This window comes from Cyprinodon tularosa, unplaced genomic scaffold (assembly GCF_016077235.1).
Source record: "Cyprinodon tularosa strain WSP-4 unplaced genomic scaffold, ASM1607723v1 ctg47, whole genome shotgun sequence".
Taxonomy (NCBI): domain Eukaryota; kingdom Metazoa; phylum Chordata; class Actinopteri; order Cyprinodontiformes; family Cyprinodontidae; genus Cyprinodon; species Cyprinodon tularosa.
In genome coordinates, this window is record NW_024039196.1 from 798,984 (window position 1) to 824,818 (window position 25,835).

The 25,835-nt window shown below is 36.4% G+C and overlaps 1 protein-coding gene across 1 annotated transcript; it reads right to left on the minus strand.

Annotated features, from left to right (window-relative positions):
• Positions 1–4,461: 4,461 nt before the first annotated feature.
• On the minus strand, positions 4,462–6,582 carry LOC119794198 (aquaporin-1-like). Its single transcript, XM_038301624.1, has 4 exons — positions 6,220–6,582; positions 5,571–5,732; positions 5,311–5,391; positions 4,462–5,057 (listed from the first exon to the last, which is right to left on the minus strand). Exons 1-4 carry the CDS (start codon positions 6,580–6,582, stop codon positions 4,878–4,880), a joined length of 786 nt encoding a protein of 261 aa, XP_038157552.1. The 3' UTR covers positions 4,462–4,877.
• Between the last annotated feature and the right edge of the window lie 19,253 nt (positions 6,583–25,835).

The following is a 25,835-nucleotide window of genomic DNA, read 5'->3' on the forward strand; positions in this document are numbered from 1 at the left end:
AAAAATTAATCAAAGCAGCATGTCAAGTTCAAGCATAGATAAAAAGTGGAAAGTTGGTCAATTAGAGGGTGGATAGGGCAGCACCCTGACAACCATTGGCCAATAAGTTAATTAGGCTATATTTTTCAGTATTTCTTATTTTCCATAAGAGGAACATAAATGATAGAATTGCTCAGCCAAGTGAAAGGGCATAAACTTGTATAGGTTTTCACAAACCAAGCATGTAATTGCCTTCCTGCAGGGTGTCTGAGAAAACAGGCAGAAATTGATGCAACAGCAATACATTGAGCAGACCTATCCAAGCAGGGAGCCCTTTTGAATTTGAGAGAAGAGGTAAAATTTCTCATACATATATGTCAACATTTCATATTCTACTTTTGTTTTATTTCAAAATCAACAAAATGAGGTTTAATCTTAAGAAACAAAATAGATGTCTGTGGGAAAACTATGGCTCCTTTGAAACATGCAAAAAAGGAGTTTTAGCAGAGGAGCACTGTGCAAGCTTTGGTTTCTACAGCTTGGCAGTGTAAATGTCTACACATATAACATGAGCTCCAGTTCATGTATTATAATAACGGACACAGACAAAGATCCCTTAGGGATGCAGAGGTCTGGACCCTACTAAAAAAAAAAAAAAAAAAAAAAAAAAAAAAAAAATATATATATATATATATATATATATATATATATATATATATATATATATATATATATATATATATATATATATATATATATATATATATATATATACCTTGCTGCCTCTGTAGTTACAGTGGTTTTAATCCATACCAACTACTATCACCCCAGTGCAATCGGAGATAACTAACCTCTAGAAAACATATAGCAATTATTTCAAAGAAACATATGGTCAACAGAAAACTTGCTAAATTTTTTATGAGGGACATTAGTTACATATGTTTATGTAATATCCAACACTATAAGAGACATGGTTTTTAGAAACTTTTACTTTTTTGGGCATTGTTTGAAAGAAGTGCGGAGCATTGCAAACAGCTAAGCACTGTGTGGTGACAAAGAGCAGTATGTGACAAAAACACGGAAAGGAGAGGGCATGGAAAGTGACAGTAGTTTCAGGTCTGACCTGGAGATAATCTAAATTATTTCAGTTTAGAAAACTTAGACATAGTCAGTGGATTAAGAGCCAATAGGAAAGTAGACTACTGCTACTGTATTTGTTTTTATCTTCTGTAAGGACCTGAAATACTTAATGGGAAGTATATAAAGATGGTGGGAGCTCTGTCAGTGCTGTTGTTTTGTGCTAAATGAGTCGCTGGTAAGAACACTGTCAACACTTCAAGATTGTGTGAACGTGTGAATAAACGGGTGAATGACTGAATGCAGTTTAAAGCTCTTTGGGGTTCTTGGACTTGATAAAGAGCTTTACAAATACAGGCCATTTACCATTTCTCATTTACAGTGCAATTCAAAACAACCTCTTTTCTTACTACAGAAAATGAGACTTAAACATAGATACAATAAAGTGCTAAATTAACATGGTTACTTTATTGTGGAGGCTTGTCAAACTCTAGCTTTTACTCGTTTTGCTGTAGAATTGCTCGTAGGTTCAACTTTTATGAAATTATAGACATAACAGTAAAGTTTTTTGTTTTAGTAGTTTGATTGCTGCTGAAATATCTGTTGCTGTTAGTTATTTTCTTATGTAAAATCTTTTCTTGTCTTTGTTTTGTCCTACAGCAAATCCTACAACAGGAGGAAAATAAAGTTTAATCTTCAAATCTGCGAAAGTTCTCCGTCATCCAGGTCATGGTCAGGCTGGAAAAGTTCTTGTAGCTTGAAAACTTACCAAATGAACAGACACACCCCAAATAAAACAAGAATAATCTTGTTCTACAGTTGAACCACAGACCAGGAAACAAGACAAAAATAGCTGAAGATGGGAAATTTAAGAGAAACACTTAAAATCCCACCTATGTTTCAATTTGTCAACAAAACATGCAGAGAGATAATTTCTGACCTCAACATTGTTAATTTTCTAGAATCTGACAGCAGAGAAGAAACGTGGACTTCTAAAAAGAATCATCTTCATCTGTGAAAGCTGATTAGCTATGAACGATCACGTAAAATAATAACATAGGCTTATGAAAATGTAAATTTCTGAGATTTTACCAAATACATTGCTGGGTAGTAATGGATGCTTATTATTCTGATTCAAACTGATAAAAAAAAGTTCTGTAAAACCAATTTTTTTTTAACCAAATAAATCCACTTAGCCATAATATCTTCTGCTATCTTCTTCTTTCTCTAAAGAAATATAACCCACCTGAGTCATATCTCAGACTCCCATGCAGTTAAAGGTGTTTCTTCTTTATCTGCATTCCTTTGGGTTCATGCTCTTTGAGCTGCTGGGTTCATCTTTTTAATGAAGCTGTCCACCTTGCTCAAAGTTTCAAAGAAACCTTATAAGGATTCACATACCAAAAAATTATTGGGTAACCACGTTCAGTTTGTATTTTAATGTCATTTGGTTAATATAAAGCACTTAACTCTTATTAGTCATAACCTAATTTTAAATTTCACTTCTTCAAACTATCAATCCTTGAAATCTGAGTTTAAAAGCTCAGTTGCAACAGTGTCTGGGAATAACCGCACAGTGTGTCTTTTATTGTACTATTTTATTTTACATTGTATTTAATTGAACTAGCAAACCAACTCTAAATACTTTTTTTTTTTATAGTGCCCTGAATTAAGACATAGTTTCCAGCTGCCATGCTCTGCCCCACCCCCTACAGAAAAAGGTTTCTTTCAAAATAGCCACGAAATATTTTCTTCCTTACTGTCCTTGCAGCAGTGGCGCAACCTTTTCTCTCATATAGTATAAATTCTTGTGCACTGCTGGTAGAGAGTTAAATACACATCTTCTATTTGTCCCTTCACTCTGGGTCAGACAGCGGCTCCATATTTAGAGGCTGGTGAAGATTAATTACTTTTTTCTAACTTGCTCTAGATTGACTTTACTACCCGCACGGACTCATTGCTGCATCAGCACAGCGGATTTTTGGCAGACATGATTAATTTATAGACTTCCTTCACCTTTAAAAATTAAATTACTTGCCCTACAAAAAAAAGGTGATCGGTCTGCAGCCTGCTTGCTGTGCAGGATAACCAATCAGATGTTAGTTTATCTTTCTAGGGACGTTGCAGCAATTATTTCATGTTGTGTTTTAGCACAGGAAGCCAAACATTTAAACACTTTAACCATATATTTCATTAAACTTTTAAGGACATACTTGCAGAGGCGTAGCCAGAAAAGGGTGGCTAGGCAATAACCAATGTAAACTGAGGGGGGGCCGAAAGGAGATAGGCACTAAAACCTCACGGTCAATCTGCACTGTTCCAAAGGGAAAATGAATTAGCAAAACATCCATATTTTCTAAATAAAGACAAGCTATATTTTCCCACAGCCTTTGGTAACAAATAGATGCATATATTCAAACATTCATGCTTTCTAGATAAAAGGTATAGAGGATAAAATTCTTTCAGGTTTGAGTTTTGGGCCGAACATCTTTTCCATTGTCTTTACTTACATACTTTTATCAGTAATTATTCTGCATAAAATTGATATTTACAAGTACACATAACTACATAAATTGATTATTTATTAAGTTTTTATTAAAATAGTTATTTATCTATGATTTCACTGAAGACTCCTAGATGACTTTTCTGTTTACCACATAAAACACAAAATCTATTTCTGCTTAAATTCTGTATTTATCATCTTTAATGTTAGTATATTGATGTGCATTAAAAACCACAGTGTTTATGTTATCAATTAATTGTTAATATATGAAAAAAAATTTTTTTCCACTTGAGAGTATTACTGTTGCCACTATTAGAGGGAAATAATTGGTAGGGTGGCCACAGGGGTGGCCAATGATTAGCTAAGGGTGGCCATGGCCACCCCTGGCCCCCCATCTAGCTCCGCCTCTGCATACTTGCATATCATTTAAATATACCCCAACTAAAAAAAAATCATGTATGCTGCTCTAGAGAGTTTTAGAGGGGCTGGTGTCTATCCAGTGGTCATTAAATCAGAGGTAGGGTGCCGGTTCAAGCCCCAGCTCTGTCTAACACTGTAGCTGGGTCTTTGAGCAAGACTTTTAATCTGCTTTGCCAGTTGTCGGTGGTCAGAGGGCTTAGTGATGCCAGTGTACGTGGCCTTGTCACCATCAGCATGAATGGAGGAATGACTGACTGTGGTGTAAAGGGATTTTCCATTTACCTCTTTAATATGCTTCGAATATGTGAATATTTGGTAACTTCCTACTAGTACGCTGAGGGTGGAGGCATGTCTAAGATATCATTGTTGTTTTACTCGGCCATTATTTTTTTAAGTATTGACGTGTGAAAGGTTTACAGCACGTAAAATAAATAAAAGGTCTACATTATTTTCGGTTAAATAATAACAACAAGATGAAAAAGTTACAATTGTTCAGGTTAAGTGTTTTTGTTTATTTTACTTAAAAAAAGTGAGAAATTCAAGTGGACACAAAAATATCTTATCTGTCAGCAATAAGAAGTGATACAGGTATATAGAAATGTACAAAAATGGCTCAAGATACAATACTGATATGGAAACAAAAGTTTTTTTTCAAACTGCTTTGTTTGGATTGCAATGCAAGAGGGGGACATTCAAGCACCAGTTTGAATGAAAAGTTTGCACTGGGTCAACAACAAAAAAGTTACCAGGAAGTGATGCTAAATCACCTATAAAAAAAAAGAAATCTCATTGGTTATTAATAGCACAAAAATGGTTAAATACACTAAGTTAAAGAGCTTTTCTGTTTTATATATTTTTACAAGAGCATAGACATGTACATTAAGGTTCGTGTTTGCAGCTATTTCGACGTCATCTCCACGGTGGTTGCATCATTGCCTCCGTTGACATCGTAGTCCCCCACGGGCCCACTCAGCAGAACCTTCATTCGCTCTGGGAAGTCATCGAATTTGGGCGAAAGCAAGAAGTCATAAATGAGAGCTGCAGCCACGCCTCCGCATATTGGACCCACCCAGTATACCTGGAAAAGACAGCTGTGGTCAGTCAAAGTGCAAAAAAAAAACCTGATTCTTGGTCAAATTTGAAGCTTTCCTTTTGGCAATTTCTCTCACTGAATAAAATAATGGTTACAGCAACAGAAACTAACTTGTATAGGTGGTTAAATGCTGACATTTGGTAGGGATCAGTTAGATGAGCTTAAGGTAGTCACATTGCATGAATGTGGAGTTGCAGGGGATGCATGCAGAGCTTGTGAGTTTTACCGTCTTACTTACCCAGTGATTAGTGAAATCACTCAGGATCAAAGCCGGGCCAAACGAACGGGCTGGATTGATGCCGCAGCCTGTGTAGCTGATCTGAAATCACAGCAAATTAGAATTTATTTTGGAATAAGGGAGATTACATTAGGCAATGCATAAAAAAAAAAAAAAAACACATTTTGAGAGCTTCTGCATGTTTACTGTATTTTCTCCTCACTGAAATGTAGTGCACCTGAACTAAATAAACATTGCAGTGTTTTTGAGGATAAACTCACAGCTGCCAAGTGTCCCAGGCAGACCGAGAGGCCAATGGCCAGGGGTGCTGAGCCAGTGACATCACGTCGCCTTTTATCAGTGACAGCAATGACACACAGCACGAGCTGGAAGGTTGCCAGGAGCTCTATGCCCACGCCTTGGCTGGGGGTGACACCGTTAAGCTGTGAGGGTTAAAACAAAGAACAACAGCACACTGTTAGTGGGTTTTATTTTGGTGGACGGTTTCCCATCACCCCTCCTGGTTTCTCATTTAGAAGCCTGCTGGTATTGTCCTGGATCTGTCCTGAAACTTTGACAGCAGTTTGGCAGACAAGAAACATTCAGTTCGGTTAATGGTAATCAGCTTTATCAGCAGTGCTTAGAGAGAAGATAGCCCGTTACTCAATACTGATATATTTGTGTGTAAAACCTAAACTTGTAAAAACACTTGACTCAAAGTTTTAACTGTGCATATGTTAATTAAAAAAATCTTCTTGCAGCTTTTAACATGTTCTAATAACTTCTATTTACTCCTGAGCAATAAGCTTAGGATAAAATGAATAATTTCACCTCAGCTCCAATATGTTTACAAAAGCTACACCTTGCTTTAGATACAACCAGATGCATCATTTATCTTTGGGAAACAGCATAGATTAAATTAATACTCACAGAGTTTAGTCCCAGTGCGTCGGTGCCATTTGGACGTGCTCCATACACAATGCCACTGGCCAGGGCTGAGCCCAGCATTTGTGCAACAATGTACATCACTGCCTTTAATACACTAATCTGGCAGCTTGCAAGCATCCCCAGAGTCACAGCAGGATTTAAGTGGGCTCCACTGATGTGGCCTAAACTCTGGGCCAGCGTTGCAATCGCAAGTCCAAAGGCCAGCGACACCTTCACCTCCTGGTCTGGGTGGGTGTTGTTCTTGTTGCCGATAGCCGTGGAGATGCTGAGAAATATGAAGAGGGTCATGCCGACCAGTTCAGCCAAAACTGCCCTCCAAAACTCCTTGCTCTTGAACTCTCGCATGGTGGCTTTTTGGTGAGTGGCTGTTTGGACCTTAAGTTGGAGCTGGTTTACTGCAAATTCTGGGCTAAACTCACAAACAACTGCAAACAGCTTGTATATATAAGGCCTGTGTGCTGATAATAGTTGGTGGGCGGGCTTTGGAAAAAAAACTGAAAGAGAGGGCCACGCTGAATTAATGAGAAATCCAAAAGACTGGTCTCTCACATCCCTCCCTCTTCTTCCTCCTATACCCTCCTCCCCTCTCCCAGCAGCCTCCCTTTGGAACCCTCTCTGTTCTTTGGACTTTAGTGAGTAATAGAACTTTGTGTTTAAATAGCAGTATCCAAAGGTAAAATTTGCTGTTATACAAACTTGGAAAGTTTTACAGCAGATTGTGATCAGAAAATAAAATGAACTGTCTTAATAATACAAAAAAAAAAAAAGAATTTTATGTTTAGTTTGACCTCTTTATGTTTGTGCCTCATCTGCATTATTAATCCAATAGAAAATGTTATCATTTTTTCACAGTAACAGTCAGCAACAACACATGCGTAGGGGTTAGATAAAAAAATAGACAACTCCCTAGCAGACGTTTTAGGTCTCCTCCTTCCTCACTAGAGCCTTTTACAAGACCACCCAATAGATCTCACACATACCTTTTAGGGGGGCACAATCAGAGACAAAGATGGGAAAAGAATGCCCATAAAGTTCTTTTTAAATTAATCTTTTGTTTAAACTTTGAACTTTAAAATGTTTAACTTAACCCAGACTTTTAAAAAAGCAACAAGGTAATTAGAAGCAATAACTATTCCTTAACTGCATCCCGTTTTATTCTAAAACATCAATGTACTTTAGTAAGGTTTTATTTAAAAGATGAACCCAACGAAGAAGTGGAAGCAAAATTATACATGGGTTTCAACTTTTTATGCAACTAAACTGTGGTGGTCATATTTATCCAGGGTTTATGTCCTTAGGGTATTGAAAGTTTCTCCCTCTCAATTACCATTCAATTATTGGTTTTTTATTTGATCTTCTTGTCCACCTTTACAGTTTAGACTGACAGCTTTGTCTTGGCACCTTTGCAGATGTTAGATGCTCAAAGAGATTATCGATGTCTTGTAGGTAAACCCTTCTTCAACTTTTCCATAACTTTATTGTAGGGATTCTCTGTGAAGGCAGTTGGTGGTCAAAAGTAGATGCATGATGCACATCATGCATCTAAGGTCTTCGGTTGTGTTAAAAAAATACAGAACCATGTGTCATTTTCCTTCCAATTAACAAATATGAAACACTTTGACTCAGTCTGCTTCATAAAACCGGAATAAAATCCATAATTTTTTTTAAAGAATGTAGACCATTTCCAAAGTTATGAACACTTTCTAAAGGCAGATTTATATCACACAGTCATAAATATGCAAGATGTTCAAGTATATGTTCTTTATCTTGAAAGAATGAAGCCACAGTAACTCATTAACTGAAAGGATGTTCTCTACGTAATTATTAGTTGTAGCATTGAGCAAGCAGTGAAACATCAACTCTGGGAACAGAGGTGCCTGTTGCAGCTGACTCCTAACTCATGGATCTGTTCCAGTAACAAACCTGCAGCATGTATCTTCGCTGCCCAGTTCAGCACTAAATGCTTTAAAACAAATACTGATAAGGCCGTCAGTATAGAAACTAAAAGACTTAACCATGATATATATTTTTTATGTGTATGCTCTTTCTACAATTTTCCATACTGTATTCTAAACTGAATATTTTAAGACTCTTAGTGAAACTGTTTTTCATAAATTGTTCAGCTTTCTGTTATTGGTCATTTCTGTATGCTTTCATAACGAGCAGAATGCTATTCAGATGTAGTTTTGAAAGAAGTAACTGACCGAGAAAAAAAATTGACAACCTTTTAATTATTAACTGCGTCAGCTTGTTCTCAGTCAAACCTGGTTCATATTAAGAACATGGCGATGATCACATGAGACACTGACAGGAATGAGGGAAAAACTCGCTTGAATATTTCCTGCAGAGCAATGAATCATGCTCTGTCTAATGTTGACAAAGCTTGTCTCAGAAATCTCCATGTATCGTCATTTTTGATTAATTTCTTTTTTCTTGACTAGATTTTTCTTAGTCAGGATAATTTTGACGTAAAAGTTAGTTGTTCCTGTCTTCAGAAAGATGTAAAAATGACTATTGAATTTTCCCTGGAATGATGTCCTCTGAATGTGCATTTGTAGAAAAGCAAATAAATAATTATATAGATATAGGTTTTTCCCATGTTTTTAGGTTTTTTGTATTTTAATACAATAATAAGAAACATGTTGGAGACATAAAAAGACTAAGGCCATTTTTTTGTTAACTTTTCCCATCTTAAATGTAATACAATATATTTCTTTATTATATTGATTCATTACACATAGGGCAAACCACTTCAAGCTCTTCTTGTAATTTTGATGAATGTTCCTGCCTTACATTTAATGAAAACCCTAAACTGAATATTCAGATGACCAAAATAAAAATCCTTGACACCTTCCTTAAACACCTTTTCCATATAAAGTTTAGAGGAAGGAAAAAAGTGTTTTAGAAAAAGGTACATCAGCAACAGGGAAAACCATAACATGAGACGATCCATTCAATAAAGTGATAGAGCTTTACGAAAAGTATTCTGAGCCAAGAGCTGTGACCACATATGAATCATAGATATGGACTATAAATGTTGCAACCCTCATGTCAAGCTGATCCTTTAAAAGGGACATCAGATGAGTTCTACATGCAGATGCGTTAGGAAAAGAGGGCAATAACCTGGTTATATAAATCTGCTCCCCCATTTTATCATTCAGTTTTTTATTTTTTTTTACAAAAAGAGTACAATTAGTTTAAAACACCATAGATGACATCTCCATAAGAGATGATTGAATCTGGAATAAATTAATAAAGTTTATTTAAAAACAAAGAAAAACAATGCTGTTCTTTATCCAAACAAAAATAAAAACAGCTGAAAGAAATTTGAAAAATGTGAGCGTCAGATAAAGCTATTTTCCCCTTGTATCTTTGTTTGCGCAGCAGTTCAGATTGGAGAAAATATGAGAAAAATGTTTCAATTCCAGGAAGCATTGATAAACCCCAACAAACCTCAGATCTGTTTAGTTATTGCAACCACCTCATTCACTATAAATGTAAATACTGTGATTAATTTGTAAGCGTGAAAATATTTAGTATTATTAAATCTACAGTATAAACTAGGACATAATTTCAGATATAGAACTGACATATCTGCTTTTGCCGAGGAAACCTGTGGGCTTTTCAAAATCAGAACTAGATATACAGTATATTGATAAGGAGGAATTGTCTCATTGTTCTCATTCTGCTCTGGCTGTTTTTGTGCATACTGCTAGGCCGAAGGAAAACTTCATTTTCCAGGATAGGATTGCAGAGCTGAAAGGGCGTTGAAAGTTTGGTATGTTCCAAACTAGCCAGAGGAGTGAAGAGGAGTTTAGAGCAGCAGCAGGAAAGGCAAATAGGATTTGGATCTGTGCTGCACAGTGTCAAACCTGACTTTAAATGAGCTGCTCCCAGGGGAATAGACAGCTGGAGCTTAGTAGACAGATGAGACTTGGTAACATTAGAAATGGTCTGATGACTGGTTAGAGGATTGATGTTTGGCAAAACAACACTTGTCATCTATTTTCAGTCATACTACTGGATGTAATTTAACACTGTTATTTTTTCTATGCTATACTATCCTTGTATGTGTAAACAGAATTCATTTTCAAAGGGTTTCTAATGAACATTTAGAAAAATAAATTTTTATGTTTGGAGGAGCTGGTGTCAAGTTTCTCACTGATTTTTAATGGCATACTGCATTACAACCTCAGTGATATGTGTAAAAAATGTCCTGATGGATTGGGACTAAAATTTAGAAACAATGTGGGGGATATATTTAAGTGATACAATTCTCCAGCATTGTTCTGCATATGGTTAGAATGTACTGGTTCACCACCTTCATGCTCTCAGTGGAAAACAGCTCCACTCAACCCAGAATTTAAGACATTTTGAGGGTTTTTAGGAGAATAAAAGCTTTCAACACATCACTAGTGAAAAACTAGGGAAGGCATGCATATGTAATATTTTCTAGAAAATATCTTGCTTAAATTCAAACAACTTTAACGCAATAATTTGTAACTGTAACATCCGGGCTCAGCTCCCCCTGAAGGCCACTGGTGGAAAAGTACTGTTTCACAGTTAAACCACTTTCAACCATCCGATTGAGAAGTCATGGAGTTACTTATTACAAGGTTACATTTATTCCTCCAGAATAAAATCGTTGTCAGTTTTGTTGTCTAAAAATAACTATTACCTTAGCTACTACTCATATTTAAGGGGAGCTAAGACTGCTGTGAAGCTGTCCTCTAGGTCACATGACTCCTTCATCAACAGATCCAACCCTCTCAAGCCACATAGGCAAGTTTAGGATATTGGCATCCTGCATGCAGCATCAATGCAATCAAAGTGCTGTATATTGAATAAAAAATTATTTAATAAAGCTAAAATAAAACTAACACTTGGGGTCAAACTTAGACGGAATGCATAATTGATTGATTGATTTACATTATTGATCTTATAGTAGAGAAATTTACTTGTTACCTTGGCTCAATAGCCAAATAGAAGAAGAAGGTGCCAAAAGAAGGAAAAGGTTCTTGGGGTATATACAGTATATTCAGTGCATCCACATGGGTATTTATATATATAGTTATTGCACTTGATATAACACAAAAAACTGGTTATTGCACAGGGTATTAAATAGTGTACTTTCTCACTTTAGATATTGCACAAGATATTGCCATTGTATTGTCGCATTGTAGAGTCTGATGGCAGCAGGGATGGATGACCTGCAGTAGTGCTCCTTTTTACAAACAGGGTGAATAAGTCTTTCACTAAAGGAGCAGCTCAGCTCCTCTACAGTCTGGTGAAAGGTGTTGTCCATGATGGATGTAAGCTTGGACAGCACCCCCCTCTCAGCCACTTCCTCAAATAAATCCAGAGAGCGGCCTAGGACAGAACCGGCCTTTCTCACCAGCTTGTTCAGTCTCTTCCTGCTCAGCTCTGCTCTGCCAGGGGCCCAGCAGACCACAGAGTCATACAGTAGAAGGTTTTAATCAGGGGCCGGCTCAATCCAAAGGACCTCGGCCTCTTTAAGAGGTGGAGGCAGCTCTGGCCCTGCTAATCAGAGGCGTAGCCAGAAAACTTTTATAAGGGTGGCCAGGCAATAACCAATATACACTGAGGGGTGGCCGAAAGCGAAAAGGCACGTGTCCGTGTTATAAGTCTAGTGTTATAAGTCTAGTCCAGTTTAATTATTGACCTGAACACCCAGGTACTTGAAACTCTCCACAGTTTCTAAAAGTAAAGTAAAAAAGATGTCTGTAATGTAGATCCCTTTATTGGTAAATGGCATGTACTTATATAGCGCCTTTATTCAAGTTAGGAGACTTGACCAAAGCGCTTTACACTACATTCATTCACCCATTCACACACACACTCACACACTAATGGTGGCAAGCTACATTGTAGCCACAGCTGCCCTGGGGCTCACTGACAGAAGCGGGGCTGCCATACACTGGCGCCACCGGGCCCTCTATTGTCCCACAATGGAGAAATTCACTCTCTGCATTTAACCAATCCCCCTGTGGGGTTAAGGGTCTTGCTCAGGAATCCAAAGTGGAGGCTGTGGGGATTAAACTGGGTACTTGCAACCTTCTCAGAGTACAAGCGCAGTGCTCCAACCACTAGGCCAACACTGCCACAAGGGGTAGTGAGGTGGTGGCTTCTCCTGAAGTCGATCACCATTTCTTTCTTTGGTCTTATTGGTGTTAAGACACAGGTGGGTCTTCTCACACCAGTCCACAAAGTTCATGATGACCGATCGATACTCCAGCTTGTTCCAGCTGAATAGTATTAATTTATGTTCTGTTTATATCACTACAGAGGTATAAAATGTAAATACATCGTAAAGCTGGGAGGGGGATATTTAAGTAGGAATGGAGTAGGAGTGAATTCTCTGAAATTTTGCAGATGTTTCACTTTATCCAACCAAAAGTTCACAGAAACATTTCTAGGTTTCTGAGGTGCTTTGGTCATTTTTTGTGCTGAAAGTTGACATCCAGCAAAAGACCTTAAAATAAAGTTTCAGCCAAGAAGCAGGTTTGTACTACATTGATCTTTTTGCACTGTACTTTGGCCTCTTACCAGACGTTGATGGAGTTGCCAAAAATTGTAATAAAGTAAGAACAGCACTACTATAACATATTTTTACTCAAGTAGAAAAAAAAAATAAAAATCTAACCATCCAACAAAATAAGTGTAAAAGAGTAAAAATATATTTGGTAAAAACGCTATTCAAGTATTGAGTAACTGATCTTTCTGCTATTTATCATCATTAAAGCTGATTTAATATCTTAATAATTATGTAAGGTTACAAAACATTTACATTTAAATGCTAATTCTGATGTTTGAAACAATGACATGACAATAACTTGTCATAACAACTGTTTAAGGTGAAAGAAAAGCTTTTCAAAAACAGATATTTAAGATATTTTTGCTATTCAACAAATTTAATGAAAACTTACAGTATATTAAGCATGTAGATTAGAACAGCCTAGATTAATTCCAGTAACAAGGTACAGTGAAATATTTACCGCAGCAAAACAAGCAGAGGCTCCCTGAAACATGAACTATTGGTGTGGGTCTCTGTCTCTGTGATGCATTTTTGTTTAAATAAGCTTACTTTCAGCTGAGTGAAGTTAGTCAAGATGAGTAGATTAGCAAGAAATGTTACTTGAGTAAGAGTAGTGATGTGTCATCATATTTTTACTCAAGTTAAAGAGAAAAGTACTCTGTAGTTCAACTACACTTTAAAAGTACATTTGTTTAAAAAGTTAATCAAGTAAATCTAATAAAGTACCCTGGTTATAACCCACCTCTGTCTATTACATATAGTTATACATTGAAGAATAATAGTGACTTTGTCCATTTGTTGACAATTACATCTCCCAGTCTGCAAAAAGAGGACATAACGTATGAATATAATCATTGTCTAATAAAAGCTAAACACCTCATTGAATTCATAGAGAAGCAACATATTCTCATTATCAGTTCGTATGAAATCGTACGAAAAGTTATGCACACTATTTCGTACGTTTTGGACAAAAAACACATCAGTGCGTATGCGCTGGCAGACAGAAAAAAAAAGCAGATCCGCGGACGGACGTAAAAATGGGAAAAACAGTGCAATCATCACTTATTCATGTCTCTAACTACGTTGCTTGCTGTTTTATATCTTAGGGTTAGGGTCAGGGTTAGGTAGCCTGACGTAGTCCGACTCAATTCTAGTCAGAATATGAGTCTGATACTGCTCCATAGAGCTGTGATTATGGGGCGTGTTTCGAACGAACCAGGAAAAAAAAGGCCTCTGCACTCAATTGGATAGATCTACAACCAATAAGAGCAACGGAGTGCGTGACTTATGTTAAGCGAGGCATAGTTGTTGTCCACAAAAATCAAAGCGTGCAGTTTCACGCCTAGAATAAGAAGATGAGACTTGATCGCGTTTCTCTGTTCCTCTTTTAAAATTAATTTGCTGTCGATATCTTCTAGAACAGACCTAATAGCAGAATCTACTCACCCAAACTCTCCAGCGGCAGCCATTATTGTTGTCACCCTAGCGCGCTTTGGTCACGTGGTTGATTACGTTACTCTTGATCATCTGTCCATCATCGTATAAAGTCCGCCCTGACAATTTGATTGGATCGCCTGACAGTGGGCGATAATACTCGCGCTACTATGGAGCAGAGCCAGACCGAACTTCCCCGAACTCAAACCTTGTGGGCGGGACTAAGTTCTGACTGGCACCCAGGCTAAGGGTTAGGGCTAATTGTATTTTAAATTCTAAGTTCTTGAATAGTGCGTAAGATGCGCATGCGCATACGACGAAAAAAACGTCCAAAACGTACGAAATTACGGTGCATAACTTTTAGTACGATTTCATACGAACTCATAATGAGAATACACTGAGAGAAGTGACCTAGAATGCATTTTGAAAACTTTTGTTCTGATTATGCAAATATAAAAGTAGTGAACTTAACTGAAGCAAAGTTCTTTTGTAGAATTTAGAGCAGGGGTCTTCAACGTTTTCAAAGCCAAGGACCCCCAAACTGATTGCGAGATGGAGCGGGGACCCCCTAATTATATATATTGTATGAAATTGTGTTATATCAAACTGTTCCTATAGTCACTCTATTACATATGGAGTCATGTAACGAAAGTAATCCCTCCCTGGGATTATTAAAGTATTTCTGAATCTGATTCCTGGTTGATGGGACAGGTGTTGTGAATGAAACGGTGCCCAGGTCTGAAAGAGCTCCTGTGTGTCGCTGTATGTGTGCATTGATTACTGAAAGAGATCTTCTGCTTTCATTTATCTGTTTACTACAGTGTGTTGAATTCATGTTAATGTGTATTTAAAGACATTTTAATTAGTGCAAAAAATTGCAGGAGGGAATATAAAAAAAAGGAATCAACCAAGACTTTCGCGACCCCCATGCAGTACCTCCGCGGACCCCCTAGGGGTCGCGGACCCCCTGTTGAAGACCTCTGATTTAGAGTATACACCTCTGGCTGCATCCACCTGTGTTAGAAGCTTCTTGATCTTTCTGTGAAATAAAAAAAACAAACAAACAATGAAAAAGTGGTATTCTGCCAATGGGCTTGGGAAGACCTCCCAAAGTAATCGCTGTCACTTCTAGTTTAGGACTTTCTGTTCACTAGCTGTGTCTCCTCTGTGGGCTCAGATATGCAAGGCAGCCTCTGCATACTCGTTTTGAAGAACAGTGCTAAAATATTTATTTAGATTTCTATTAAGATGACCAAAAAACAAAACAAAAAAAACCAACTAACTGTATGATATATGCTGTGTAACTAGAGGCTGATGTCTGTTTTTCATCCTGTCATTCAGCAGATGTAAATGAGGAAATTAGGAAAAGCAGTGTTGTAGGTATATCCTGAAGTTCATTTCCCCAGCTATCTGCAGTGGCGCCTCTGTCTTCACACTGCGCTATGTGTGTTCTAAATTGGTCTGCTCAGTCGGTGTGCTACTTCCTCAGTAGCTACCCATGCAACTTTGTCTGCATTACAAGCAATCATTTTTTTTCCTTTATCAAATGTCATCCTTATCTCTGCTTAGCAAAAGAAACTTCTTCAGACCAAATCTTTAACAGCTCTGGCCCTGTGTATGATAGTTTTACTTCAAACATATAATACAAAACTATTTTATTTTGAGACAAACAAATTATAAATACTATAACCAATTAAAGAAGAACATAACATTAAAGAATTTTGTGATTCACATTTCTTTTATCCTAAAGATTTCAGTGTGTTGTTTTCTTCCCGTATTAGTTTAGTTTTGCTGGGACAGCTTTGACTCAAACATGCTGTCAGCATTCGATGGAAATACTGATTGCTGAACAAACAGAATGGAGAATTTAAGGCCGGGAACAGAGACAACACAGAGACCTAATGACCCATGAAACAGCTTGCGACAGTTCTGAACCCTTTTACTAATTGATCCAAGTTTTCTAATTATGCTCTAGCCACAAAATATTTAGCCATCAAAGGAAGCATTCCTCGTGGTAACAAAAAAACACTTTGAAACAGTTCTCCTTGTTTTATCAAATGAGGAAAACAATCAAAGCAAACACTTTTTATTTCTTCTGTTAATCTTAGATATGTTTTGGTTCTCCCCTTTTGGACCTCATTTTGAGTTTTCAGTTATTTATGTATTTCTGTTTGTTGGTAATTGGTTTCTTTTTCATTTTGTGTTATATTTAAGTTGTGTTGTGTTTCTTGAGTTGCTCTCTGTGCCAGTCTCCTTTCCCCAGCTCCCTTCTAGTTACTCCGATACTCACCTGCTCCATATGATTTCATTAGGCCATTCTTTGTTCCCCCACATATACTCCTTCACTGCAGTTTGTCATCGCTGGTTTCTTGTTGTTACTTTGCTCCCAATGTGTGTTTATCCTGGCGTCTCCTGGTTTTTGGTTTCCTGTGTTTTGTTTCTTTTACTTTTTTGATTTCATTAAACCTGTAAGAACTCATCTCTACATTTGGGTCTCCAAACAACCCCCACCCAACTTGGACAAAAGAGGCTTACACAGACATCCATCCATTCTTTCATTTTCTGTCACGCGGTGCTGGTGCCTACTGTATCTCCAGCTGTCTATGGTTGAGAGGCAGGGTACACCCCTGGACAGGTCGCCAGTTACTCGCAGGGCAACCCAGAGATGAACAACCATTGACACACCTAAGAACAATTTAGAGAAACCAATTAACCTAACAGTCATGTTTTTTGGACTGTGGGAGGAAGTACCCGGAGAGAACCCACGCATGCAAACGGAGAACATGCAAACTCCATGCAGAAAGACCCCGGGCCGGGAATTGAACCCAGACCCTTCTTGCTGCAAGGCAGGATTAGAAAATTTCCCAAATAGTTTTTATTTGTACGATTCTATAGCCTTCGTTTTTAGTTACCTCTCTAAATGAGTCGCTTTTCAAACATGAATTTAAATCAAATTCCTTGTATCATAAAAACACAGATAAAAAATAAAAAATTCCAAGCTAATATTTTTTAGAAAATGTGAGGTTTTCAAAGAGCATTTAAAAAGAAAAGCTTTTGTTTTATCTTATTGAACATCTGGATAACCGGTGGGAGGTTCAGGGACAGATTGTAGTCAAGGAGAAATATTGTGAGCAATATGGAAAGACAGAAAGGAGCATCTTTCAAGTTAATTTGTCTACTTTAATAAACAACAACCTTGACTGGATGTCTTAGCTTTAATGTTGGATTATTCACTAACACCCATTTATGGTACCATTTATTGTGTAATCAACAACACACTATGAATCACGATTCATGAGGAGTCACTAAAGGTAGTTGGCTTAACTTAATCCGTTGTTGCTTCTACTGGTCCATATTTTTCAGATGTGCAGAATATATATTTACTCACCGCTAACAATTAAGTCTTATGAACACAGATAAAAACATGAACAGTCATATTTTTATCACAATAACATTTTTGTTCTATGCAACATATTTTTTTTGCACACTAAGACTTTTTAGAGACAAATTTCTATTTTGAGATGGATTTTGGTTTAACTGGTGTCGGTCATATCAGTAATGATTATTTTAGGGAATCTTTTCAGTGAAATACATATTTAAGTATAGTTATCAGAAAAAAATGCCAATGAGTTTAGGTGCATCTGGACATTGAATTTTGTAGTGACGTGTGGATCGATACCTCAGATAGCAGGATTTTAGTCTCTAAAAGGTGATGAATATTAATGAGAAGACTGCCTAAATGCAATCTTCATAGGAGACAATTGTCCATTTTGGTAAGTAATATTTAATACTCTATACACCATTTAATAACTAAAAGCACAGCATGCTGCTCCTTCAGTCACTGACAGAGATGAACCTACTGGCAAATTCAAAAAATATTTTTTGGAGTCATTTTACCAACACAAATAGTCAAAATGCAACCACTGTCCCATTTCAGAGAGTGGTATTAAACTATTCTGAGCAAAGAGCAATTCTCCGAAGTCAACTTATTTGGCTTTGTGATATTTAGGAGTTTTGGTTAAAGAACAGGTGACATAAATCAGCAAACTCGACTCTGAGTTAAGTCAACCCAGAATTCAGTCAACATGAGTATATAAAAACCCTCATCCATGGAAAACAGAAAGCACAATCCACCATGGCAGAAAGAGGAAATAAGAGGCATCAAAGTGCACTTTGCCTGCAAATAGAACTTCAGGTATTAATGACATCGTATGGAGATTACAAAAACATTTTAAACAAAATAGCCAAATTAACATGACATAGATAAGTCAATTAGTGAGTGGGATTTGACAGAGAATAAATGTTTTATCCTCAACACTACACTTATTTATCATAAAAACAGATGTGTACCTGTGCACTCATCATATTGACTCATTGGATTTACACAATTTGTTGGATGGCAGTTTTTCCATCCAACATGCTGTAATTGTATTGACTTTTTTCAACACAATTTAAAAAAAAAACTTTTAAAAGGAAATTAATACATGCACCAAATTTCAAGATATTTGGTTGGTTCAACTTCATGAAATCTAATTCTGCTGACCTATATTTGTCCCTTCATTGAATTAAGTTATGTTCAACTAACTAAGAACATTTGAATAACCAAATGACAAATACATTTTTTTTAAAACTAATTTGTATTTATATTGCATTATACATACAGTTTTCATACATATGGTGTTACATCAATTAAATATTAATGGGAAGAATTACTTTAGGTATGTTGAACAGTAAGAAATTGTGTGATCTCAAAGAGGTGCTTGATTCATTTTTTTTTAGTATGTGTAAAATGTGTCCATGTTAAACCCAGCAAGCGCAAAAGGGAAATAGCAGGAAACCAAAATAAAATATAAATGGTGGGACAATTGTGTTAGAGTAACTAAATATGATTTAGAAGATGCCAAAAACAGTTGCATTATTTTTTTCAGTGTTTGGGAGTTCTTTGAGGTTTTGATTGTCTTTTGTATTTAGCTTTCCCTTGTTCTCTGTTATTGTTTATTGTGGTTTTTCAGGTATCACTGTGTTTTAATTTAGTTTGTTGTTTTCCCTCTTAGTTTTTAACTCTTTAGGAATTTTGTGTTTTGATTTTGCTTTAGCATTCTTTTGTCCTTTCTCTGATTTTATTGTTTAATTTATTTAATATCTGGTTTCATTGGTTAGATCTTTCCATGGTTCTGCTATAGTATAGTTCAACTATAGTTTTGTTTTTCTCTTTTAGTGTGTCTGTCTGGGTGTAATCAGTCTGAGGACTTTCAGCTGTTGTCATGCTTGTTTTTCTTAGCTGCCTAATCATGCAGCCGAGTTCACCTGGTTATCAGTCTTTGTTTGCTCATGTCATTTAACACTTATATTTCTGTCAGTTTGCTTTTACTTTAATGGCTAAATATTTAGATAATTGAAATCTCTGTTCAGCCTTGCTATGCCTTATAAATAAACCATATTCTGGGTCTAAGTGTTGTTTTTTTGTTTTTTTAAAGGATTAAACTTCTCAATTTACTGCAACTTAATTTAGCCTCTGCCTGCTCATATGCACTTGGGTACATCCAAGCTGCACACCATCGTACAGATTAACCCTGTCTTAAACATTAGGGGTCACTCAGATAATTTGAACTCCCACACATTCAAATTATTCATCTAAAATAGAACTATAGGTAAAATATGGATAAAAAACAAACAAAATTCTTCTAAAATTGACAAGAATCATATGAAATAAAATATGAGCAATCTGTTGAGTTCATTTCATAACATATAGTGAAATTGAAACAAAAATAAGTAGTGTCTTTTAATAGAGGGTAGATCTAAGCATTGTCATTATTCAATTGGCTCAGCCAAAATCCAATACAAAACCATTTGCTAATCTGTAGGGGGACAAGAAAATGTATATTTACATATGCTGTCCATTCAGTCTCAATAAGTTAAATAACTTTGCAAAAAGAAGGGGCACAAATTTCAATAATTTATACTCTATAAAGTTTTAATTTAGGGGCACAAAATACATTTTCATTCAAAACTATTCAGTTTTCAACATACACATTATTGAAACCCAAGTATTTTTTTCTGGCTTTGTGTTGGTATATTGCATACATAACATTAAATGGTTTAAAACAGAAAATTGCTAAAGGATAATAAACCAATATTTTTTTATTTTTTTTTTACTACCTACTCAATTACATCTCAGGAAATAATGTATAATGTTTTTTTTTTCTCTGTGAAATCAAAAACATGAAAATAGCTGTTACCAGCTTAAATCCTTTTTGACTAACAGATGAGTTGTAAACAATCGCTATAGTTAAAACATTTTATTTTTTGACATTAGAAATCTCTTAACTCTATATGAGCTACAGGAGGCCCGTGGGTGGATACCTTTAAAGCTGCAGCGAGTTTCCACTAAAACAGGTTTTTAATGTCACAGGCTCTTTATGTCACCCATGAATCACATACAATCTTTTTTCTGACACTTGCAAACTTTACATGCATATTTGGAATGCTTTACAGCAGTTATAACACTATCACAGTGTCCTATCTTTTCAAATTTGATTCATATGAGTTTAAATGTTAACAAATAGTTAGCTGACTTTTCATGATTACTAAATAAAATCAAACTCTGCCTACACTGTCTGTTAAGTCTTTGATGAAATTCAGGGAGCAGACTCACAGTTACAAGCAGGGGGGCTTTTCTTTATCAGTGTGAGATCCGTGTGGTTGTTACGTGACGATCCTGGCCTGCTGCATGTTTATTACTTGAGTAAATCCTTTTCCCTTTGCCTCCCCAACCACTACAAAAACCATTTAAAACATTTCTCAAGGGCTCAGTCAGGGGTTTTGCGATGCCATGACAGCAGCTTCAGCATGTCAGTTTTCTTGTTCAGTAAAGCACATCCTGCTTAACTCTATCCAGAGAGTAAAAAGGAAAATGTGGAACACAAACTACATTTAAATTCTCTAATAAAAAAATATTATTTTATCATATATGTAAAAAGAATAAAGTAAAACACTATAGTGTAGCTGTTGCTCTTTAAAATACAGATTTTACTAGCATAGAATAGCGATGTTTGTATCTTTTAGAATATCCTTTTACAGACAATAAAAGGGTTTTGTATGCTGACTTCACGCATTGTAAAAAAAAAACTATATCTTTTCTAGTAAATCGGCCTTTCTGTCTACTTTTTTCCTCAGGTAGCAGCAGGTTTTATTTGGTCTTTATGGTGATGTGCTATTTTGGTCCAGAAACAAGTTTGTAAAATAATAAAATGTGGCATAGAAACTGATAATGGAGGACTTTGTACTTGGAATAAGCTCATCCCTGGCTTTTATCCAACATGTTTAGAGATTATCTGCACCGAACTGCTTCTTGAGAGCATAGAAAACAAACTCCTTAATGAGTCTTGTGTTTTTGTTGCATTTGAAGCAGATGTAGATCTTTTCACTATACACTTTGTTTAGTGCCCTCTCAACTCTTTTTCTCACTTTATTCTCACTTATATATATGCCTAATCAGTAGACTAGTTGTATAAAAAAAAGAAGGGGGATGGTGGATTTTTTATTTTTATTTTGGAAGCTTACATAGCCTGCTTAATACAGCCTATTAACCTAAAGTAATATGCATGTTATGGTTGTTACATGTCATGTATGCCCGTCATTGACCTTGACCAAGGCACCTTACAGTAGAACTGCAGTCAGTCTCTGGACTGGCATGGCTATCACTACCCCTACATGGTTATGGACAAATGCAGAGGACAAACTTCTCACTGGGATCTGCTTCATAGTCATGGTAGGCCACGTCTTTGATTTTATTTAATTTGCTCAGGCTATTCATAAGCTCACAGCCTACCAAATGTTGAAATCCCCCCCATCCCCCTGTACTCAGGTACGGTGTCTAATCAACATGGAGCTATGTATTCTTTTTGGACCTACTAAACACATAAACATTTTCTGATAGAATCTTTTGATAAAGAAGAAGTATTTAGGTTGCCTATTTTTTATTTTTTTATTTTTAAATAAGCAACCTTTCTACCAGGTAAAAATTCAGCAGCAGCTTTTTTCACCTATTTCCTACAGGCAGCTCATTCCAGACACTGCTACATCTATGCTCACCTGTTTGGTTTATAGCCCCAGGACAGGAAGAGCGAGTTCTCCAGCCTGTCTGCTGCTTATCATCTGAGACACATTTTACTGTGTAGCATATAAAGTCCATGCCCTGCATGTTAATTTTTTTTTACCATGTTAATTTGATTGTCTGGCAGTTTGTGTATAGTTGACTTAATATGTATTTATCGATGTGCTTTTTCATTAAAGCTTTTTCTAGATGTGACATTGGCAAGGAGTAAAAAAACAAACAAAAAAACTTGAAAACAGACAAAAAAATAGAAAGGAGAACAGATTGGAGAAATATAAGGAACCTGACCTAAGTTTTAATAAACTAAATTTACTCAGACTTACATAATCAAGCAAGTACCAAGTTATTATTACCAATTCATAGTATTACTCAATATTTATATCACATCTGCGAGGTGATTTTTTATTTTACCCCTGAATCCTGAATCTGATTACCTGAAAGTGTACCACGTGCAAATATTGGAAGGAGAACAATTCTGTAAACATTAGTTTTCTTGTTTTGTTACAGATTCTCAATTAGTCTTCTATGCCTGACTGAACAAATCATTCTAACTCATTAAGGGTCCGCTGCCCTAAAAGGTTTAGATGTACCCCGACCTTCACACACCTGACCTGGATAGGTGTGCTTGAGTACTGTAGAGACAGATCTAAAACATGAAGGGCAGTGGAGTGATCAGGGTTAAGAAACCACAATTTAAAAGTTAAAAGTTAATTCCATTTTGGCTTTGGCTGTTTGAATAGGTGGGCTACTCAGTGGCACAGTGGGTAGCACATGCTTTGAAGCAAGATTAGATTTGTGGCCCGGGGTCTTTTTGCATGGAGTTTTGGATGCCCTCCCTGTGCATGCATGGGTTCTCTCTGGGCACTCTGGCTTCTTCCACTGTTCAACAACATGACTGTTAGGTTAACTGGCTTCTCTAAATTCCCCTTAGGTGTGAGTGTTTGCCTGAATGGTTGTTTGTCCTGTTTTTCTCTGTGTTGTGCTGTGATGGTCTAGTGCCTCTCGCCCATAGAAAGCTGGAGATAGGCACCAGGAGGATAGGATAGGTTCCTTATCCTGCTCCATGGTGAAAGTTTACCCAGTGTCATCTTTTGCACCATCTTCTATACTTTGATTACACTTTTGTTTAGCTTCCTTCTTCTCAGCCCTTACACAACTGGACCCCATGCCAGGATTCTGCCATCACTGTTTGTCACCATGGGATCAATGGAGAAGAAATTTAAAAATGTAAGGTTTTTTTGTCACACAAAGTATTTTGCATGTAGGCCAGAAGGTTACATTTAATAAATGATGCTCAACATTGGCATTCGTACATTCACGTAACACATTCTGTCAACATATGCTAACTGAGGTGTTCTCTAACGAAATGTCCTGGAACCTTTCCCTTAGATATAAAATATCTGCACATCAGAGAGCTAAGGGAATACTACATAGTAGTTCACTTGGGTTATTGCACTGGCATTGCAGAAAAGTCCTGACCATATCTCATATAAATTATTGCCAGTGTGTTGTTGATATACAGTGTCAGATTAGTTATGACATTCCACTGTAGAGAATCCCTACTGGCACCCTCTGGTTGCCAGAGGAACTTATAGTCCTGGAGGTAGCTTCTTATGTCCTTATGGGCACAAATCCCCCAGTAGTGAATGCAAGTTATTGGCCGAGGGTGGCCATAGCCACTCATTCTAGCTACACCCCTGGTTACACCACAGTGCACTGTTTAGGAAAGTAATGATGAAGCTGTCTCTACAATTGTTAAATAAAACGTAATAGTGGATGCCGTTGTCTCTGACAACAGTATCATGGCCCCATTATTAGCAACGAAAGAAAGTAAAAAAAACAAATCAAACAACGCATGACTTTAGAAACGCTTGCTTTGAAAGTTTGATACATGTCTCATTTAAAACAAAATATGGAAATTGCTCAAATCTGATGTTTTCTTTTTTTTTCCTTGTGTTATCGTAGCCTTTTTAATTGTGACTGGATCCCAGTTAATTTTTTCTGGGGTTGCAGGGGGCCATGGCTGCTTTAAATTCTCCACAACCTTATACCTGGCCTGACATTAGTTTCTTGGAATTTCTCTACTTTATCACAGTGTTTGTTCAAAAAAAGTTTTTAAGTAAATTAAGACAGGACAGCTAGATTTATTGGATAATTAAATTACACACTGTTACACTCTAGTTATTAAATACGTAACTTCTAAAGGCAGTTGATTCCAGTATAAGAGTATGTAATACACAGTAAAGTATGGCTGATTACATATAGGTTGGTAATGTGAAAAGAATCTTATGCTAGGTACATAAAACAGCATTTTTATTTTATTCTAATAGAATCTGATAAAACTCTTACACATGGTGATAGCTTGTTCAGTGTAGATGTGTGGTTGTTAAGGTATGCCCTGTTTTGTATCAGTGAGAACATTGGGTTGTAAATTATGTTGAGTTATTTTTTTCAACCAAGGTGTTTTTTTTTCTCTCTAAGAAACTGTCATTTGCAGTAAATCCTTGCAGTGACATCACAATCCATTTTATGAGGGGCATTAGAAACTCCTTATTTCTAAAAAATAGATAAAAGCAGTTTGCCCCTCTGTTATAAATCATCCAAGATACGTCACATGGAAAAATGTTAATGTTTCCATACATACAAATATAAAAATAACGTTTCTTTTAAAAAGTTTTTAAATAGAACATTAAAAGGTTGATTTTTAACATCTTGCTTTTTACTGTTAACATAATAGTAATCTTGGTAAATTTTAACAAGAAGATGAACTCAAAACTATGATAAAAACATTGAGTCACCTTTCCTTGCAGCTTCTAAACAATCTCCAAATTGACAACAAACAGGAATAATTAAAATGTTTACAATACACAAAGAATGCAGTGATACTACAGCGGAGGGACATCATCTACTAGAGAATGAATGTGGCAAAGATACACAATTATCAAGTCTCATCCAGTTGATATTAGACTATATTAGGAAATTTTTTTATTTACATTTTAAATTGCCTCTAGTATTATACTACTAACTTAGACAACAGGCTTAATTTAGCCATGATTTCATTTTTTTCTTTGAAAAAAGATAGACAGGGTGCGTATATGACCTAATTACTGTGCCCACGCACATCTTCATAACAAAACAAAAAGTACTGACCAAATAGGCTTTGTCTAACTCTCTCTAAACGATCAAATATATGGAAAAAGTATAAAATGATTTGTGCCCAAATGCAACTGTTACCTTTTACAAATAGTATCAGTTGGTCAATGATGTACATGCTTCAAAAACAGTAAGATACTGTGTCAACTGACCCAGGCAAATTACCTGGAAAAGGAAGACTGGTAGAAAGCCAGTCAGATCACAAGAACACACCGTCAGCAAAGCTCTCCTGAGGGATAAACATTAAGGCTCAGGCCCTGTAAGCAAAGAACATCCGCCTGCAGGAAGGTTAGGCCTTTTAACTGATTAAAGGATTTTATAGATTAAAAACCCCAAAAC